The sequence below is a fragment of the Nerophis ophidion genome, linkage group LG03 (assembly GCF_033978795.1).
Source record: "Nerophis ophidion isolate RoL-2023_Sa linkage group LG03, RoL_Noph_v1.0, whole genome shotgun sequence".
Classification (NCBI taxonomy): domain Eukaryota; kingdom Metazoa; phylum Chordata; class Actinopteri; order Syngnathiformes; family Syngnathidae; genus Nerophis; species Nerophis ophidion.
The window spans coordinates 29,645,480-29,667,979 of record NC_084613.1 but is presented as its reverse complement, the minus strand read 5'-3'; the positions used below and the strand labels follow the sequence as shown (position 1 = coordinate 29,667,979).

The window sequence follows — 22,500 nt, the reverse complement described above, 5'->3', positions numbered from 1 at the left end:
ACTTAGGGCCGCAGACTGAAAAATCTAAGCAAGTGGGGGCCATTTTGACATTTAAAAAAATAATAATAATAACAATACGATATATGTATAACCAATATACATTTAGGCCTCCACTCAAGCTTGATCCCGGGGAACCCAAAAGCTTTTGGTCAAAAAATGTTAAAATGTCATTATTCAGTATTATTTTGTTTTATTATTATTCAAGTTTTAAATGTCCAGATCAACATTAGGTCCATCTGTCAATATAATGATTTAAGTTTTATGCTCTTTTTGTTAAAGAAAACCCTGTTTTCTAGATTGAAAAAAACAAACAAAATATGCAATATTATCACCCAATATTTTTTTAAGTGGAATATTTGAGATTTTATAATAATTGGAGCCTTAAAAAAAGTCAATAACTAATAACACAATTGATTTTAATTCATTATAATTTTTTGAGCAATGACACTTAAAAACAATTCACAATAAGATCATTCGGGATCCAAAAGGGTCCTACTCTTTAAAGTGTTAAAAAATAAATTACATTTTTTTACTGTTTACTTTTTACACAATAACCATCTCGAGATCAACTTCAGATCGATCCGTCAATTATAAGTTTTATTGTTGTTTATGTTTTTTGTTTGTTCATTTTAGGCCCTTCTTTAAAAAAAAACAGCTCAGTTTTTTATATGGCAAACACAAAATATGTAACATTTTCCCCCAAAAATATGTCAAAGTGGAAAATTTAATGTGACGTAATTGGAGCCTTGAATATGTCAATTATTCATAATGACATTGATTTTGATTCATTATTATTTTTAAAAGAAAGAAACAGCCTACATGGGGGCTTTGTGTTATTAGAGTAAACATTGCAAACATTTTCTTGTTACATTTCACCCGTTTTCTCCTTTATATCACTTTTTACGTTCCGTGCAATCATTTGTTCCACGCATGTTACCGCAAAACCAAAGTACAGACAACACATTTTTCTTTGAAACAAACGTCCCCGCTAGCATTAGCCATGTTTTGCTATGTGAGCCGCTAAGGTCACAAGGGGACGTCGCAAGCTAAGGAAGCTCCTCACACCGGCGAAAAGTATGCAAGCGCAAGAGAAGAAATATTTTATTAAAATTTTTAATTGGTCTGTAACAAAAAACTTGAATATACCGGTGAAATCGCTATATCTACCTTCTTATAAGCCGCATAGTTCAAAGTGTAAGAAAAAAGTAGCGGCTTATAGTCCAGTATATACAGTAAATACATACATATATCTGCATATTGAAACAATTTGCTGAAAGTATGGATGTAATGATGTGGAAATTTCATATCATGGTTATGCTGACCATAATTATCACGCTTATTATTATCGCGGTACAATTGAATCTGCTCAAAAAGTACTTTGACCAAATTTTTTATAAATAACTAAAATAAATAGACCCACTGTTTGAATTTTGTACGTTGTGTTTCTCATGCTCATAGCTTTTTAGTCTGAGTTTGTATCTGTATTAATGGCACTCTGTTTTTTTTAAATGAAAAGTGCAAATCAAATCTATTATCATATTTCCTATTTCATGCGGGCGTTGTGGCATCCTATTCTGTTCAGCGGTGAACATACCGTAAAAACACCTCCGTCTCGTATTCCTCTGAGTATAGAAAGATCACTCTGTTCTAAGAGCACAGCTTGTAGGTTCAATGTACACAATTCAATATCTTTGTTGCTCAGACAGCATTGTGTTTTATATAGGTTTACATTGGGGATAGCCCTCTCTTATTGGGAAATGCATTGTCTCTTGTTTTTACATTAGCATTTAACTTAGCGCCAGTCAGTCTTTGAGTTTATCAAAGTGCAGTTATCAATCACGGTTTATTTTAAACTGTAATACTAACCGTCGGGAGTTTTACCTTACTCTGGTTATCATAGTACCGTTTCACTGACTGCATGCATTGCATTACAAACTTGTATGAAATCTAAACTTGTAAATTCACACTTCTGTCTGTGCAACCAAGGTATTTAATTGTAACACATTAAATCCACAGGTCTTACCACAGAGATATCGATCAATACTCGAAGCATTGTAACAGGAAGTAAATGTGCGAGATGTCACTTAAACCGGACGTGATGGGCCCCACACACTTTTTTCTTTATCATTGAAACGACACAACAACTTTTGCAAATTAAAATGGAAGAATATGAACATAATCAAAACCACATTAAGATTAAAATAATATGGCTCCTAAGTAGCCACAACAATATTATTATATAGCGTATTTCTTCTACCAAGAAATTATATTGTGTGACTATTTATTGTGTTTAATGGTTGAACAAAACTTGAGCACTTTCAAAAATAATGTGGTAAAAATAACCCTGACAATGGTGGTGACAATAATTTTGATATGACAATTTCATATCATTCGATTCCTACCACAGTGGTCCCCAACGACCGGGCGGCAGCTCGATTGGTACCGGGCCGCAGAAGAATTTTTTTCTAAAAAATTTTTTTTGTTTTTTTTTTAAACAATTTGAGGTGGCGACTTGTCCAGGCTGTACCCCACCTTCCGCCCGATTGTAGCTGAAATAGGCGCCAGCGCCCCCCGCGACCCCAAAAGGGAATAAGCGGTAGAAAATGGATGGGATGGATTAATCAACATAAAAAACACAAGACACACTTACAATTAGTGCACCAACCCAAAAAACCTCCCTTTTTCATGACAAAAAAATAAATAACATAAAATCCGCCATAACCCCTCCCGAGGGATCCCGAGGCGTTCCCAGCCCAGCCGGGAGACATAGTCTTCCCAACGTGTCCTGGGTCTTCCCCATGGCCTCGTACCGGTTGGACATGCCCGAAACACCTCCCTAGGGAGACATTCGAGTGGCATCCTGACCAGATGCCCAAACCACCTCATCTGGCTCCTTTCGATGTGGAGGAGCAGCGGCTTTACTTTGAGCTGACAGAGTTTCTCACGCTATCTCTAAGGGAGAGCCCCGCCACCCGGCGGAGGAAGCTTATTTCGACCGCTTCTACCCGTGATTTATTCCTTTCGGTCATAACCCAAAGCTCATGACCATAGGTGAGGAGGGGAACTTAGGTCGACCGGTAAATTGAGAGCTTTGCCTTCCAGCTCAGCTCCTTCTTCACCACAACGGATTGATACAGCGTCGGCATTACTGAAGACGCCGCACCGATCCGCCTGTCGATCTCATGATCTACTCGTCCCTCACTCTTGAAAAAGACTCCGACGTACCTGAACTCCTCCACTTGGGGCAAGAGCTCCTCCCCAACCCGGACTCCACCCTTTTCCGGGCGAGAACCATGGACTCGGACTTGGAGGTGCTGATTCCCATCCCAGTCGCTTCACACCCGGCTGCAAACTGATCCATTTAGAGCTGAACATCTTGGCCAGATGAAGCCCTCAGGACCACATCATCTGCAGAAACCCAATCCTGCAGCCACCAAACCAGATACCCTCAACGCCCTGACTGCACCTACAAATTCTGTATATAAAAGTTATGTACATAATCAGTGACAAAGGGCAGCCTCGGCGGAGTCCAACCCTCACTGGAAACGGGTCCGACTTACTGCTGGCAATGCAGACAAAGCTCTGACACTGATCGTACAGGGAGCAGACCGCCACAATCAGACAGTCCGTTACCCCATACTCTCGGAGCACTCCCCACAGTACTTCCTGAGGTACGCAGTTGAATGTCTTCTCCAAGTCCACAAAGTACATGTAGACTGATTGGGCAAACTCCCATGCAGCCTCAAAGACCCTGCCGAGAGTATAGAGCTGGTCCACAGTTCCACGACTAGGACGAAAACCACACTGTTCCTCCTGAATCCGAGGTTTGACTATTCGGCGTAGCCGCCTCTCCAGTACACCTTACTGGTAAGGCTGATGAGTGTGATCCCACGATATTTGGAACACACCCTCAGGTTCCCCTTCTTAAAAAGGGGAACCACCACCACGGTCTGCCTATCCAGAGGTACCGCCCCCAATGTCCACGCAATGTTGCAGAGTCTTGTCAACCAAGACAGCCCCACAGCATCCAGAGCCTTAAGGAACTCCGGGCGGCTCTCATCCACCGAGGAGCTTTTTTAACTACCTCAGCGACCTCAGCCCCAGAAAAAGGAGAGCCCAACACATTTTCCCCAGGCACTGCTCCCTCATAGGAAGACATGTTGGTAGGCTTGAGGAGGTCTTCAAAGTATTCCCTCCACCGATCCACAACATCCGCAGTTGAGGTCAGCAGAACACCATCTCCACCATACAAAGTGTTGACACTGCACTGATTCCCCTTACTCAGGCGGCAGATGGTGGTCCAGAATCTCTTCGAACCCTTCTAGAAGTCTATTGCCCGAACTTCTCCCATGTCCGAGTTTTTGCCTCCGCAACCGCTGAAGCTGCACAGCGCTTGGCCTGTCGGTACCTGTCTGCTGTATCCAGAGTCCTATGAGCCAAAAGAGCTTGATAGGACTCTTTCTTCAGCCTGACTGCATCCCTCACTGCTGATGTCCACCAGCGGGTTGTAGGATTACCGCCACGACAGGCAACAACCACCTTGTGCCCACAGCTCAAATTGCCCGCTTCAACAATAGAGGGACGGATCATCGTCCACTCGGACTCAATGTACCACGCCTCCCTCGTGACATGTTCAAAGTTCATCCGGAGGCAGGAATTCAAACTCTCTCTGACAGGGGATTCTGCTAAGGCGTTCCCAGCAAACCCTCACAATGAGTTTGGGCCTGCCAGATCTGTCCGGCATCCTCCCCCACAATGGCGGCCAACTCACTACCATGTGGTGATTAGTAGAAAGCTCCGCCCTTCTCTTCACCCGAGTGTCCAAAACATGAGGCCGCAAATCCGATGACGCAACTTCAAAGTCGATCATGAAACTGCGGCCTAGGGTGTCGTGGTGCCAAGTGCACATATGGACACTCTTATGTCTGAACATGGTGTTTGTTTTGGACAATCTGTGACAAGCACAAAAGTCCAATAACAAAACACCACTCGGGTTCAGATCCGGGCGGCCATTTTTCCCAATCCCGCCTCTTCAGGTTTCACTGTCGTTGCCAATATGAGCGTTGAAGTCCCCCAGTAGAACGAGGGAATCACCGGGGGGAGCACTCTTCAGTACTCCCTCGAGATAATCCAAAAAGGGTGAGTACTCAGTGCTGCCGTTTGGCTCGTAAGCGCAAACAAGAGTCAGGACCCGTCCCCTCACCCGAAGGCGGAGGGAAGCTACCTTTTCGTCCACTGGGTTGAACTCTAACGTTCAGGCTTCGAGCCAGGGGGCAACAAGAATTGCCACCCCGGCCCGTCGCCTCTCACTGCTGGCAACGCCAGAGTGGATGAGAGTCCATCCCCTCTCAAGAGAACTGGTTCCAGAGCACTTGCTGTGCGTCGAAGTGAGTCCGACTATATCCAGCCGGAACTTCACCTCGCGCACTAGTTCAGGCTCCTCTTCCCCCCCCCCCCCCCCCCAGCAAGGTGAAGTTCCATGTTCCAAGAGCTAGCTTTTGTAGCTGAGGATCGGACCACCAAGTGCCCTGCCTTCGGCTGCAGCCCAGCTCAAATTGCACCTAACCTCTTTGGCCCCTGCTATGGCTGGTGAGCCCATTGGAGGGGGGAACCCACGTTGCCACTTTGGGCTGTGCCTAGCCTCCTCGAGGGGAAATCTTGTTTTCTGAGCACATACACAATATATTTCCATTTAGTAAGGTTTTTATATATTTTTCATTTATTGTGTAATATATTGTAAATACAATAAATACAGTTTTTATGAAATAGTTTAGTATATTTAATTTTTTAATTATTAGATTTTGTAAAATTTTTAACATTTAAATCGATTGATTTCCAGATACGAATGCGTCTGATCCATGCAAATAAAAACATGCAGGCTACATTTCTTTGTTGGTGGTAATGATGTAACAAGGCTACCAACATAGCCAATCTTGTCAGGCCTTACAACACAACATTTTTCTATTTCCAGCACTTACGTAGCCAGGTTTCTACCTGGAGACTGTTATGTGGGGAAAGATTTCAGTGAGGGTGTTTCCTGATACTCCGGTTGGACAATAAAAATCATTGGTGCAGAAATGGTCATGACTGAAAGGAGGAAACAAACAAATTTGTTTGGAAATCTGTGATCGCAGCTTAAAAATGCTGCTCCAGAACCTTGCTTTCAGGCGTTCTTTGTGTCAAAGTTGATGTCTCAGTGACTCTGAGGTACGAGGTGTGGCGACACTGACATTCCTCGATCAAGGAAGTCTGACAGACTTAAATGTGTTGCTCTGCCAGTTTTTTTTTCATAACAGGGTATTCATATTTGTACCACCTACCTGTATTTATCTGCTGTGCATGCTGTGACTTGGAGCAACGTCTGTCGTGTTGAATAGCTCGACGTTTACCGCATTCTCGTTCACTTTACCACTCGCGCTTAATTATTTTGTTCGTGTGGGGAAACAGGTCGGAGGAGATGAACAATAGCCGGGTCTCGGAAATGGAAGATGACATGCAGCAGCAGCTTGCAAGCATAGAGGAAAAAGTGAGAGCTGAGGTGAGTTTAATTGACAATAATTAATTACACGTCACAACAATTATCTATTCTTTTGGCGCAATGCAACCCGCCTTGTTGCTGCTCACTGACCGCTCCGGTTTGGTGTCAATAGGAGCGCAAGAAAATGGAAGAAGTCCTGTTGACCATGCAGAGGAAACACGAGAACCAGATCGCAGACCTGAAGGACACGGTGGACCGACTTTTAAAGGTATAGGCCGAGCAAGAATGAATACGAGGCTTTGAATGCTTATTTTTGTTAAAACACGAATATAAACCTCCTGCAAGTACTTTTCTGCTTGTCGTGACTATGTGTGCCAAGATTTGACCCTGAGGGGACGGTCACCTAATAAACACTATACTGTACTTATACAGGTGTACTTATATGTACTTGAATGACTCCCCAGTATAAATCTCTAGGGTTTAATATGACGCCGGCCCACCCCTTGCAGCTATAACAGCTTCAACTCTACTGGGAGGCTTTCCACAAAGTGTTTATGGGAACTTTGGACCATTTTTACAGAAGCACATTTGTGAGGTCAAACACAATGACAGACGGAAAGGCCTGGTTCAGACATTGGTTCAGTATTAAGACAGTGGTCAGGCTTGTTAAGTTCCCAGAAGAGTTGAAGATGGTACAGTTGCTTAGGGTAAACACATCAGAAAACACTTGGCTCTCCAAGTAACAACCAACATAAAAATAAAAAAGAGCATGGCTCAAGTCACGTCATTACAATATTTAATTAAGTGATTATTTGGCATACCACTAGATGGAGCCTGCATACCACAATACAGTGTGGTGTGCAGGCTCTAAGTGTGGTACAATACCACACTTAGAAAATCACTGATGTAGACAATTCTTTATAATAAAAAATACTTCAAAACTTATTCATTTTAATTAAAATGATTTTTAATGTAAATATTTACACACAATTATACACATTTTTCTTTGACTAACCTGATGTGTGTGTGTGTGTGTGTGTATAATATTTTTTTATTTTATTTGTTTTCTTTAAATTGTGAAAAACAGCAATTTTCCTCAGTTTATGTTCTTTAAAGACTCTAAAATATTTTGATTTATTCTAAGACTTCACAGCTGTTTAACACTGCAATTTACTGTAGAGCAGGGATTCTTAAACTGTGGTACGTGTACCACTAATCAATAAAGTACTGTCTATCCATCTATCTAGTACAGCAGGGGTCACCAACGCAGTGCCCGCGGGCACCAGGTAACCCGTAAGGACCAGATGAGTCGCCCGCTGGCCTGTTCTAAAAATAGCTCAAATAGCAGCACTTACGACATTTTTAATTCTAAGAGAGACAAAACTCAAATAGAATTTGAAAATCCAAGAAAACATTTTAAAGACTTGGTCTTCACTTGTTTAAATAAATGTATTCATTTTTTTACTTTGCTTCTTATAACTTTGAGAAAGACAATTTTAGAGAAAAAATGCAACCTTAAAAATGATTTTAGGATTTTTAAACACATATACCTTTTTACCTTTTAAATTCCTTCCTCTTCTTTCCTGACAATTTAAATCAATGTTCAAGTATTTTTTTATTTAATGTAAAGAATAATAAATTTAATTCTTCATTTTAGCTTCTGTTTTTTCAAAGAAGAATGTTTGTGAATCCATCCATCATCTTCCGCTTATCCGAGGTCGGGTCGCGGGGGCAACAGCCTAAGCAGGGAAACCCAGACTTCCCTCTCCCCAGCCACTTCGTCTAGCTCTTCCCGGGGGATCCCGAGGCGTTCCCAGGCCAGCCGGGAGACATAGTCTTCCCAACGTGTCCTGGGTCTTCCCCGTGGCCTCCTACCGATTGGACGTGCGCTAAACACCTCCCTAGGGAGGCGTTCGGGTGGCATCCTGACCAGATGCCCGAACCACCTCATCTGGCTCCTCTCGATGTGAAGGAGCAGCGGCTTTACTTTGAGTTCCTCCCGGATGGCAGAGCTTCTCACCCTATCTCTAAGGGAGAGCCCCGCCACACGGCGGAGGAAACTCATTTCGGCCGCTTGTACCCGTGATCTTATCCTTTCGGTCATGACCCAAAGCTCATGACCATAGGTGAGGATGGGAACGTAGATCGACCGGTAAATTGAGAGCTTTGCCTTCCGGCTCAGCTCCTTCTTCACCACAACGGACCGGTACAACGTCCGCATTACTGAAGACGCCGCACCGATCCGCCTGTCGATCTCACGATCCACTCTTCCCTCACTCGTGAACAAGACTCCTAGGTACTTGAACTCCTCCACTTGGGGCAGGGTCTCCTCCCCAACCCGGAGATGGCGCTCCACCCTTTTCCGGGCGAGAACCATGGACTCGGACTTGGAGGTGCTGATTCTCATTCCGGTCGCTTCACACTCGGCTGCGAACCGATCCAGCGAGAGCTGAAGATCCCGGTCAGATGAAGCCATCAGGACCACATCATCTGCAAAAAGCAGAGACCTAATCCTGCGGTTACCAAACCGGAACCCCTCAACGCCTTGACTGCGCCTAGAAATTCTGTCCATAAAAGTTATGAACAGAATCGGTGACAAAGGACAGCCTTGGCGGAGTCCAACCCTCACTGGAAATGTGTTCGACTTACTGCCGGCAATGCGGACCAAGCTCTGGCACTGATCGTACAGGGAACGGACCGCCACAATAAGACAGTCCGATACCCCATACTCTCTGAGCACTCCCCACAGGACTTCCCGAGGGACACGGTCGAATGCCTTCTCCAAGTCCACAAAGCACATGTAGACTGGTTGGGCAAACTCCCATGCACCCTCAAGAACCCTGCCGAGAGTATAGAGCTGGTCCACAGTTCCACGACCAGGACGAAAACCACACTGTTCCTCCTGAATCCGAGGTTCGACTATCCGACGTAGCCTCCTCTCCAGTACACCTGAATAAACCTTACCGGGAAGGCTGAGGAGTGTGATCCCACGATAGTTGGAACACACCCTCCGGTCCCCCTTCTTAAAGAGAGGAACCACCACCCCGGTCTGCCAATCCAGAGGTACCGCCCCCGAAGTCCACGCGATGCTGCAAAGTCTTGTCAACCAAGACACCCCCACAGCATCCAGAGCCTTAAGGAACTCCGGGCGGATCTCGTCCACCCCTGGGGCCTTGCCACCGAGGAGCTTTTTAACTACCTCAGCGACCTCAGCCCCAGAAATAGGTGAGTCCACCACAGATTCCCCAGGCACTGCTTCCTCATAGGAAGATGTGTTGGTGGGATTGAGGAGGTCTTCGAAGTATTCCTTCCACCTATCCACAACATCCGCAGTCGAGGTCAGCAGAACACCATCCGCACCATACACGGTGTTGATAGTGCACTGTTTCCCCTTCCTGAGGCGGCGGACGGTGGTCCAGAATCGCTTCGAAGCCGTCCGGAAGTCGTTTTCCATGGCTTCCCCGAACTCTTCCCATGTCCGAGTTTTTGCCTCAGCGACCGCTGAAGCTGCACACCGCTTGGCCTGTCGGTACCTGTCCACTGCCTCCGGAGTCCTATGAGCCAAAAGGACCCGATAGGACTCCTTCTTCAGCTTGACGGCATCCCTCACCGCTGGTGTCCACCAAGGGGTTTTAGGATTGCCGCCCCGACAGGCACCAACTACCTTGTGGCCACAGCTAAGATCTGCCGCCTCGACAATAGAGGTGCGGAACATGGTCCACTCGGACTCAATGTCCAGCACCTCCCTCGTGACATGTTCAAAGTTCTTCCGGAGGTGGGAATTGAAACTTTGTCTGACAGGAGACTCTGCCAGACGTTCCCAGCAGACCCTCACAATGCGTTTGGGCCTCCCAGGTCTGTCCGGCATCCTCCCCCACCATCGCAGCCAACTCACCACCAGGTGGTGATCGGTAGAAAGCTCCGCCCCTCTCTTCACCCGAGTGTCCATAACATGAGGCCGCAAATCCGATGACACAACTACAAAGTCGATCATGGAACTGCGGCCTAGGGTGTCCTGGTGCCAAGTGCACATATGGACACCCTTATGCTTGAACATGGTGTTTGTTATGGACAATCCGTGACGAGCACAAAAGTCCAATAACAAAACACCACTCGGGTTCAGATCCGGGCGGCCATTCTTCCCAATCACGCCTCTCCAGGTTTCACTGTCGTTGCCAACGTGAGCGTTGAAGTCTCCCAGTAGGACAAGGGGATCACCCGGGGGAGCACTTTCCAGTACTCCCTCGAGCGTTCCCAAAAAGGGTGGGTACTCTGAACTGCTGTTTGGTGCATAATTTGTGAAATATTTCTTTAAACTTATGATTAAAATTCCCCAAAATATTCTGGCAAATCTAGAAAATCTGTAGAATCAAATTTAAATCTTATTTCAAAGTCTTTTGAATTTTTTTAAAATTTTTGTTCTGGAAAATCTAGAAGAAATAATGATTTGTCTTTATTAGAAATATAGCTTGGTCCAATTTGTTATATATTATAACAAAGTGCAGATTGGATTTTAACCTATTTAAAACATGTCATAAAAATTCTAAAATTAATCTTAATCAGGAAAAATTACTAATGATGTTCCATAAATTATTTTTTAAATGTTTTCAAAAATATTTGAATTAGCTAGTTTTTGTCTTCATTTATTTCGGTTGAATTTTGAGTTTTAAAGAGTCGAAATTGAAGATAAACTATGTTTCAAAATTTAATTTTCATTTTTTTCGTGTTTTCTCTTCTTTTAAACCGTTCAATTAAGTGTTTTTTTCATCATTTATTCTCTACAAAAAACCTTGCGTAAAAGGAAAAAAATGTATGACGGAATGACAGAGAGAAATACCCATTTTTTTATATGTATAAATTTATTTATTAAAGGTAAATTGAGCAAATTGGCTATTTCTGGCAATTTATTTAAGTGTGTATCAAACTGGTAGCCCTTCGCATTAATCAGTACCCAAGAAGTTGCTCTTGGTTTCAAAAAGGTTGGTGAACCCTGTAGTGCAGGGTTCGGCATCCCGCGACACTGGAGCCGCATGCGGCTCTTTGATCACTCTGGTGTGGCTCAGCTGCATGCTTGCCAACCCCCACGATTTATCCGAGAGGTTTCTGATTTCACTGCCTTTCCCAAAATTTCTCTGAGGTAAGCATGCTCCGATTTTCTCTCGGACAGCAACATTGAGGGCGGGACGTTATGGCAAAATCCATAACGTCCACTAAATCATGTCGTCGTGCCCACCTTTACACAACACTAAGTGCGTGCCGGCCGCCACGTGTTGTGTATAGTCCATTCTACCCTACTCAAATTACTTCTAGGTATACTTAGTCAACAGCCATACAGGTTACACTGAGGGTTGTGATATAAACAACTTCCACACTCTTACTAATATGCGCCACACTGTGAACCCACACCAAACAAGAATGACAAACACATTTCGGGAAAACATCCGTACTGTAACACAACATACACACAACAGAACAAATACGTAGATTCCCATGCAACCCTAACTCTTCCGGGCAACATTATACACCACGCCCCCCCAACCCCGCCCACCTCAACCAACGCTGGTATAAGTTGGGAAATTGTGTTAGATGTAAATATAAACGGAATACAATGATTTGCAAATCATTTTCAACCCATATTCAGAGAACCAATATTCAGTTGAATATGCTACAAAGACAACATATTTGATGTTCAAACTGCTAAACATTTTTTTTTTTTTGCAAATAATCATTAACTTTAGAATTTGATGCTAGCAACACGGGACAAAGAAGTTGGGAAAAGTGGCAATAAATACTAATTAAGTTGAGGAATGCTCATCAAACACTTATTTGGAACATCCCACATGTGTGCAGGCTAAATGGGAACAGGTGGGTGCCATGATTGGGTATAAAAGCCGCTTCCATGAAATGCTAAGTAATTCACAAACAAGGATTGGGGGAGGGTCACCAATTTGTAAGCAAATTGTTGAACAGTTTTAGAACAGCATTTCTCAACGAGCTATTGCAAGGAATTTAGGGATTTTACCATCTACGGTTCGTAAAATCATCAAACGGTTCAGAGAATCTGGAGAAATCACTGCACGTAAGCGATTATATTACGGACCTTTGATCCCTCAGGCGGTACTGCATCAAAAAACGACATCAGTGTGTAAAGGATATCACCACATTGGCTCAGGAACACTTCATAAAACCACTGTCAGTAACCACAGAGGGTCGCTACATCTGTAATTGCAAGTTAAAACTCTACTATGCAAAGCGAAAGCCATTTATCAACAACACCCAGGAACGCCGCCGGCTTCGCTGGGCCCAAGCTCATCTAAGATGGACTGATACACAGCGGAAAAGTGTTCTGTGGTCTGACGAGTCCTCATTTCCAATTATATTTGGAAACTGTGGACTTGGTGTCCTCCGGAACAAAGAGGAAAATAACCATCCGGATTGTTACAGGCGTAAAGTTCAAAAGCAAGCATCTGTGATGGTATAGGGGTGTACTAGTGCCCAAGGCATGGGTAACTTACACATATGTGAAGGCACCGTTAATGATCCATACAGGTTTTGGAGCAACATATGTTGTCATCCAAGCAACGTTATCATGGACGCCCCTGCTTAATTCAGCAAAACAATGCCAAGCCACATGTTACAACAGCGTGGCTCCGTAGTAAAAGAGTGCGGGTACTTTCCTGGGCCGCCTGCAGTCCAGACATGTCTCCCATCAAAAATGTGTGGCGCATTATGAAGCGTAAAATACGACAACAAGACCCCAGACTGTTGAACAACTTAAGCTGTACATCAAGCAAGAATGGGAAATAATTCCACTTTCAAAGCTTCAACAATTAGTTTCCTCAGTTCCCAAATGTTTATTGAGTGTTGTTAAAAGAAAATGTGGTGTAACACAGTGGTGAACATGCCCCTTCCCAACTACTTTGGCACGTGTTGCAGCCATTAAATTACAAGTTAATTATTATTTGCAAAAAAAAATAAAGTTTAAATGAGTTTGAACATCAAATATATTGTCTTTGTAGTGCATTCAATTGAATATGGGTTGAAAAGTATTTGCAAATCATTGTATTACGTTTATATTTACATCTAACACAATTTCACAACTCATATGGAAACAGGGTTTGTACAACATGTGACTTGGCTGACAAGCTGTTAGTACAAGCTCTAGAGGGCACTATAGGTAGTGCCGTCATAGCACTCCCTTATTATTGTTGTTTGGGTGTAACTCATGAGATCTGAGAGAATAGTCACTCTGTACTCAGTGAGTCTCCCGGACAAAACGGGAAGATTTGCATGCGTGATGCTAAATAAGGGACATTAGTTTAAAACTCACGGGCCGCACTAACATAAAATCTTCACATTTACTTGCCGCCCGCGTGTCTGGGACCCCTAGTTTATACATAGCACAAAGCAAAAAAAACCTCTGTATACAGTGTTATTTCATTATAAATTTCAAGAGTTTTGTGGCTCCCGTTTTCTTTCTGGTGGCCATGGATGAAGTGCTGGCTGTCCAGAGTAGGGACTGTGAGGTGGACGCTCGCCTGTGCATTGGTTGGAACCAATCTGCACTGCTGACACGTCTCCGCTCGGGATGGTGTCTTGCTGGCCCCACCATGGACTGGACTCTCACTATTATGTTGGATCCACTATGGACTGGACTTTCAAAATATTATGTTAGACCCACTCGACGTCCACTGCATCCGTTCTCCCCTAGAGGGAGGGGGGTGGGGGGGCCACCCACTTCTGCGGTCCTCTCCAAGGTTTCTCATAGTCACCCACATTGACGTTCCACTGGGTTGTGAGTTTTTCCTTGCCCTTTTGTGGGCTCTGAATTTAGGATGTTGTTGTGGCTTGTGCAGCCCTTTGAGGCACTTGTGATTTAAGGCTATATAAATAAACTTTGATTGATTGATAGATACTGATATGGAAGAGTATTACACGGTTACTCTGCCGAGCTCTAGACAGCACTGACACTCAACAACAACACATCATTTGCAGACTATAATTACTGGTTTGCAAAAAATATGTTTTACCCCAAGTAGGTGAAATTAGATAATCTCCCACGGCACACCAGACTGTATCTCCCGGCACACAAGTAACATAATAGTTTTTCCCTTTGTCATTGTAATCAAATAAGTAAATTTCAATGAAAACTCAAACAAAAAAGGAGAATAAAGTGTGTCCAATACAAACACTGCGAACAATCAACCTCGATGTTGAGCAGATTATTATTATTTTTAATCGGAGAGCCACTGTTTATAAAATGAGAACTGCAGAGAACTACTGATTTGGTTTTGCCAGAACATTAACACAATGTTGTTATCTGCGACTCACATTTTGTATTTAAAAGTCAACAATTTATCATTTTTTTTTTTTGTATTTCAGTATGCATTTCTTTATAATTCAGGGCTTTTTTCCACCATCGGACGACTTAATTTATCATTGATTAGAGTAACGTTGTCTGAAATTAACAATTATAGAAGTACTAGAAGTGTGAGGAAATATTATTTGACCCTTTGGTGGGCTACTCAAAATCACCAGCGACTGGTTCAAAACCTGATGTAGAAAATACAATTTGCTTTTCTTTTTGAAATTTGTCATTTATTTAACACAACAAATACAAAAAATTCTCTTTTAGACAAAGCCAAACAAAATGGCATCGCCCATACAATATTGTTAATTGAAAAAAACATTAATACATGTATTAAAAGAAAAAAGAAAGATATGTAGTCGAAAAAGAGCAGGGTGAAGCAAAAGCTTATAGTGCTGTGTCCCATTGCTCAGATATAATAATGTAATTCAGAATACAAATTCTTAATACATAATCACCGGAAAAATATTAATATTCAGTTTATTATTATTACATGGTACATATATAAAAAGCACTTGGAGAGTAACATCACTTTTTGAGCTATCTATAATTGAATGAGAGAAAGAGTGAAGCCCCTTGTCTGCCTCCTCTATCTTTGTCTCTGATGGCCAATTTTACACACACACACACACACACACACACACACACACACACACAGAGGGAGAGAGAGAGTAATGTAACTATAAAGTAATGCAGTATATATATATTTTTTAAGTATATGGCGCTATTATTGCTTGGTTTGATTTGTGGGTTGATTCCACTAAGTCAACCCACAAACCCATATGTATCCTTTTGACAGTTGAATTTACACAGGGCTGCTCTAAAGTCACGTTCCTTCTACACATTAAACTTTCTGTCTTTTGTTTTTTCAATATTTTCTAAATGTTTGGTGGGCACAGGTCACTATGTTGAGCATTGAATGTTACTTGTGCAGTTTTCATTTCACCAAATCCATAAATGTTTGAACTCAACCTCTTAAACATTATAATTTTATTCATGATGATAAAAAAAGGATAATATAGATCATAGACTGTACAACTGTGTAGGAGTGTTCACTGTAAAAAGTCAATATCTATTGACCCAGAAAATGTAGGTAACCCACTAAATGATAAGCAATTTAAAAAATCCCCAAACTATTGTAAGCACGGCAAGTTTAATTTAGCAAGGAATCCTGCGCAGCTAAAAAAAGGTTTAAAACAACAAAGTAAATTGCCAGAGTTGTCATTCCTGGTGACGTGCAAGGACTGCGTGAGCTACACAGACCAGTTTTGTGTGTCACAGCCAACTATCAGAAATAACAAAAAATGAACGTTGCTTTTGTTTTCCTAAGTGTTATCGTCATCAGAGAACACATGGATGTTAGTTTTCATGGTGTAAAATGCGCCCCAAAGAAGATCAAATGTGTGCACATGTGTCAGGATGGATAGACAGATCCTGTAGAAAGATGTGTAGATTATTTGTGTTCATGAATACAATTTAATGTCTTCCGTAGGGCCAAGGGGATACTCGTCGAACTCGTTCTAAGGAGGAGGAGCTCAAAATGAAGAAACAAATTGAGGCCATTGGACAGGTACTACTCAAAAAGAAGAAGTAATTTCTTATAGGAACTTCAGCTGTACGGAGCTCTCACCTTTTTAACTTTGTCCTTAAAAATGTTACCTAAGGAGAACAAGGTGCTGAAATCGTCTTTGGTAGAGGCACAGACCGACATTGCTGTCCTCCACTCGGAGCTGGACAAGCTGAAGAACATGTATGCCGATGAACGGGCTCAGCATGAACGGTGAGGGGGAAATTTCCTGCTTTTGCCTGGCTAAAATCTCAGTTGTGGCTTTTTGTTTGTCTCGGTCGTAAAAAAAACCCAACAATGGATTAGATTTACCTAATATAGAACTTTTCTAGATACTCAAAGCGCTTCACAGTGAACTGATAACCCACCATACATGCACCCAACATTCACATTTGATAGTGGTAAGCTACATTTGTTGCCACAGCTTCCCTGGGTAGACTGACAGAAATGTGGCTGTCAATTTAAGCACACGGCCCCGCCGACCACCACAAAACATTCATTTACATTCATACAACAGTGTGAGCAGCACCAGGAGAAAGGTGGGTGAAGTGTCTTGCCCAAGGACAGAAGGCTGTTAGTAGGATGGCGGAATCTGGAATCAAACCAGGAACCCCTCAAGTTGTTGAGCCAAGCCGTCCCACATATGTTTTGATGTTAATTGTTAGATTATATCTTCATATTACAACGAAATACGTCTCTGTTCAACATCCCCGTAAAGACTTGAAAAGAAGCAGAACTTATTTAAACTTACCTCCGATCTGTTTTACAGAATTACTAATACATGTGTTCCCTTCATGTGTTCAGCACAAAACAAGTTACCAATTTTAAAATGGAAAAGGAAAAGTTTCTTATTAGGGATGCACTGAAATTAAAATTCTTGACTGAATTCCCGCTGAAACCAAGGCTCAAAACAAAAATATAGAATCAAATAGCCAAAACAAATCTGTTTACAATTGCATTCATGGGTACGACCAGTGTTAGGAAATATGTCTACTTTTGAAGCGGGTGAAAGTCAACAAGACTGAAGCACAGCAGGTTCGGTACAGAAAGTTAAGTTTTACTAATGCATCACATCACACTAAAATGAACTGGATATTAAATAGGAAAATGCAACATCACACAGCAAACACACATGGAAATACATACAAAATGTCCCAATACTACAAGGGAATAGTGAACAATGATTCAAGTGACAAACTTGCAATCCTATAATACCCTGTTTGTGGACAATGAGACTACACACACCGGTAACACAATCAAGGGAATTATCCAACAGAGCTGCTGTCACTGCATGAAAACTGCCACTGCTAAGCTAACAAACACATCTGAGCCTCAATTCTTCTCTGGCTGAGTGTGCTTTCACTGACGTCACACGGCACTAGGCACTGCTTTAACGTGCGCGTGCGCATACACACACACGCACACGCACGCACGCGCGCTCACACTGCTTCTGGGAAAGACATCTCAACTGCATATGCCAGATATTTGAAGTTATTTTTTAGGTAACACATGAATACCTTTCCCAATATTTAGGTACATTTATTAAAGAATAATTCTGTTGGTAATTGTATTATTTTTGGGGAAAGTAACGAGTAACTATAATTAATGACTTTTCAAAAGTAATTTGTTGAACACTGGCTGAGACTGTATTAACCTGACTAAAATCAAGGCATCGCAATTGCATAAATGATTTCAAGGCTTATCCTTCAAAGAAAAAAAATCATAAAAATAAAACAATTTATTCATCACTGGTAATACAGCAATATAAAATAAAAATAACAATGTGCAGACCAAATACTGAATGGCGCCATAGACAGGTATTTACCTTTTCTCTGCGTTGTTGTTGACATATTACAAATGGCAACCGGAATGTTTAGATTTTAGGTGATTAAATTATCACTCAACTATCAAGCTCCCCCTCCTGATATTTCCACAATGCAAATTTTTTAGATGGCTGTCTTTCTCAGATATAGTTTTTCCACACCGCTGACATTTTGCCTCCACCTCAGACAAGCGCGTACTTCCTGCTTACGTCATTCCAACATCCAATTTCGGCAGTTTGGTTTTGACGATAAAAGTCAGATTTTCTGTGGCCTAAAATTTGTGGGTCACTACTTTTTAGTGTTGTACTTACATGCAAATGTTTTAAATGCAGGTATATTCATGTGTTTTCTTTTAGATCTAGAAGGTTTAATTTACATTTAGTAAATGAAGTTTACTTTTGTAATTACTTCCTCATATTTCCACACTCCACACAATAACTCATAAAATTATATTATGGAGTGATTTTGGTCCATAATGCATTTTGCTTTATTCAATATTAAAGTATTTTTGCTTTTATGTGAGATTTCCAACTAATTTTGTCCACTATTATAATTCAGAGAAATGTGTTTTAATTTAATATTTAAGGATAATCTGTTTATGTCATCCACCTCTTTTTAACCCTAACCTATTAATCTGTTGCTTTCCCCAGAATAAAATAACGTGGTAAGGTCCACGAATAAAACAACTCTAGGTCTTTCGTCTACTGTACTGATCTGATTTCCTAATTAGAATATTTTGATTAATTGTGTGAAATGCTTTTGTTAGACCTATTTATTGCATTGGGGATTTATTCATTTATTTCAGTCAGTGCCATTGTTGAAATGTTTGTTCTGTATCCACATTGACTGTCAGCAAGTAGGTCAGTTTAATTTTGTTGAGTTCTTTTTTAAAAAATTTGGGATAATTGTGTAAATAAGGAAACTGGTCTGTCTTGATAGGGAAACAAACGACTTAAAGAAGATGGTGTTAGAGTACCAGTCATACGCCACTCAAGTTCAGATTCTCCAGTAAGTAAAAAGCCCCAAATACTTTTTTTTACAGCTTATAAAAGTAAAAAAGTATATATACATATTTCTTGGCAGGGATATGAACCAGAAGTTGTACGACAGCAATGACGGGCTGCGCACGGCCTTGGCTTCGGAAACGGTGGCGGCAAAACGACAGGTACGGTATGCTTCACTCTTTGTGCTATAATTACTCTTAATAAGCCGTAAGCATGATGATAAACGGCCGTTTTCAAATAAACCTACCTAATTTCCTTTTCAGAAGTACCTCTGTCCTAAAAATGAAAACAATGCTCGGAGGATGAAGCCTATCCGGCAAAGCACCCTCAAACAAGACCGGTAAGGTCCTTCACATGGATTGTATGTTATAAACAGATCAGTCCTAAATGATTCATAGCCAGGCCCACAATTAAGTTGAACTGGAAAGGACACTAAGAAGTGGCAAAACACTGGAAGACATATTTGTCCTAAATATATTAATAATATTTACCGTTCTTTCACATAAGTTGAACCTTTTATTCCACCTAGTACCTAACAAAGCCATAATTAAAATTGATAAATCCAAACATATAAAAGAGACTCAACCTTTTTTGTGACAGACAAGCAAGTAGTTTACATGACATCCAAACGCTTGTCAGTGTTAATTATAGTAAAAACTAATTAAAGTAACCCAGCACTACTCCGACTTGCTCATTATTCAATGTCACAAGTCAGGTCATCTTGCTGACACGGAAGCCACAAAAAAAAAGACACCTTGTAGGACGGAAGATTTTGTTTTATAAGAACTGGGCCAACTTGTCGTTACTGAACATACAAATGTTTCCCACAACAATATGCACATCGATGCAAGGTTTGTTCGTGGGTACAGGCTTTCCCCTGATTGAACATACCTGTAGCAGTGGAGGTCTCAATTGCATAATCTGAGATGATGCATATATTTCCTTGTTAAAAAGCTTGAAACAATGTTACACATACATTAAAAAAAAAATCTGTGTCATTATTATTTTGTATAAACATGTGTTTGTCTTATATTGTTTTGCTCTATTTTTGAATTGTTGCTGCTTAATGCACTATGTACTTTGTTGAGAATGTTTTAGGTTTCTAGAGATTTCTCCAATCCTTTTTAGTGACTTTTTCTTTCTTAAAAACGACTTGAAACAAATCTACCATCTTTTTCTAGTGTTATTGGACACTGTACTCGTGCTTGGAGACTCTATATTCTGTCGCTCCAAGTCCGCGATGAACACAGAGTAACGATTTAGGAGTAACGATTTGACCAAGAAACAATCCTTGATCCCCAAAACGATTCTTGATTAAAAATCAATACTTTTTTAACAATATTGGGTGCCAGTTCCAAACAAGAAAACGAGAGAAGTATCACACACTTTTCTTTTTTTGGGCAACTACATCAACAATCTGATTTGGACAGTACAGATTCCCTCCGAAAAAAAAATTTTTGACACCCCTCTTTGATTCTGTTCTTAAAACCTAAATTATGTTCTTTCTATAAAAATTTGAACGGGAAACGCCAGAAAAGAGGGACAAAAACCGGGGGTGTTGACTGGTATCGCCGGAGGCGGGATCACGTCTATAAAAAGTTTTTACCGTCATGATGTTATGAAAACTGTTTGGTGCTCATAAACCGGTTGTAAGGACTCCTATTACGTCATTGAAAAGTCCCTATTGCATAATAGGGACTTTTCATTTTAACAACTCAACATTTTCTGACCTACTTTTTCCTCTCTTGCCAATTCCGGCTCAAAGATACTCAGCAACTAAAATAACTGCATTAAATATTGAATTGGATTTATGTGTGTGTTCCAGGTCAGACACAGAGTCCACCATATCCAACGTGTCTGTGTGGATCGACAATTACCGGGACAGCGGCCTGTTTCTGCCAATGGACACCACCGAGAGCTCGGCCAGCGACGTTGAAACCGACGACGGCCGAGGCTCTTCGGAGACAGTCCACTACAGTTACTCCTGCGTGCCTTCCGACAACGAGGTCTGCAGGGCTCAAGGACATGCCCGCTCGGGAAGACACCCGCGTTAAATTTCTGTGTTTTTCTCGTGTGCCACAGTTGTTGGATGCCAAGTCAGAGGCGGCGCTGTCGGTGGCGCCGAGCGGAGTAAGCTCCACGGGGTCGTCAATGCGGAAACTCTTGCCTGCCTTTGGTACAGAGGTACAGTAGGCACACATATTTACATGTTAGGTCCACTGAATGAAATGCAGTAAACCATTGGTTCCTAAACCTTTTGACTCAGGATATACACTGGGTTAAAAGATAGGTTTATATATTAGGGCTGTAACGATTTTCTTTAACGATTTCGTTTGATTCAATATTTGTAGTTGCCCATACAATTCGGAGACAATTTCAGTACATTTTTTTAGAACGATACGATTCAATGAGTTGAAATCAATACAGTAACTTTTTAACAAAACAAATCAAGCAGTGTGACTGTGAAATAAATAGTGGATACTGGACTCTGCAGGTGAAGTTTACTATAGTATATTATTTCTGTAAGGGAATAATGTATAAACTACAGCATGAAAAGGGCCGCAGTTTTAAGAGCCCAAGGCCTCAGGGGCCAGACATCTAAATGTGGATGTTCCTTCGGGACTGTGTTAATTTAATTGAAACGTAAACATATCAGCTTTCACACTGCACTGCCAATGAATTCCTTATTCTGCCATAGCTAGTCAATCCAGCATATGCAGCTGAACAGATAGTAAACAGAAGCTCCAGAAGTTTTCTTGAGGATTGATATTCCTTGTTTTGAATACTTTTTTTTTTTACACTTCTCCCTTTATTTAGGTGTTTTACACTAAAAATAAAACTAAGATAAACATTAGTAAAGTATAAAGTCCATTATGTTTTTTAAATAAAGAAAAGAGAAGGTTTAGCGTTATTTTTTTTTGTTTAGGTTTAGGGTTAAGATTTAGTTCACATTAACACAATAAACTACAAGTGTTTGCGCAGAAGAAAAACAGCCACATTGCACACAATTAAACCTAAAGTGTAGCGTTGACCTCTACTGGTGAAATTTAGCACTACATGTATTAAACGAGCTCTAATCGCCAGAGTTATTCTCGGACAAATAACAAAACGACCCCAAATACAAAATACTTTACAAAGTCAGCAATTTCAACGCAAAACAAACTAAATATATTTTTCTACTAACAAAGATTTGACCAAAATTTCTGATTGAGCTTACACGTGTGGATTTCTCTGTTGTTGCTGCTTGTCTGGTACACTGT

At 41.4% G+C, this 22,500-nt stretch overlaps 1 protein-coding gene across 1 annotated transcript in view; it reads left to right on the top strand.

The window, feature by feature from the left end:
* rasef2 (RAS and EF-hand domain containing 2) overlaps positions 1-22,500 on the top strand; it is a 45,843-nt gene that overhangs the window by 8,799 nt on the left and 14,544 nt on the right. Inside the window, exons 3-11 of the mRNA XM_061894801.1 lie at positions 6,448-6,538; positions 6,651-6,746; positions 16,339-16,416; positions 16,511-16,626; positions 19,176-19,244; positions 19,320-19,401; positions 19,504-19,580; positions 21,066-21,246; positions 21,323-21,424. Of these exons, the coding sequence (XP_061750785.1) occupies positions 6,448-6,538; positions 6,651-6,746; positions 16,339-16,416; positions 16,511-16,626; positions 19,176-19,244; positions 19,320-19,401; positions 19,504-19,580; positions 21,066-21,246; positions 21,323-21,424 (892 nt within the window). The remainder of the gene's footprint in view (positions 1-6,447; positions 6,539-6,650; positions 6,747-16,338; positions 16,417-16,510; positions 16,627-19,175; positions 19,245-19,319; positions 19,402-19,503; positions 19,581-21,065; positions 21,247-21,322; positions 21,425-22,500) is intronic.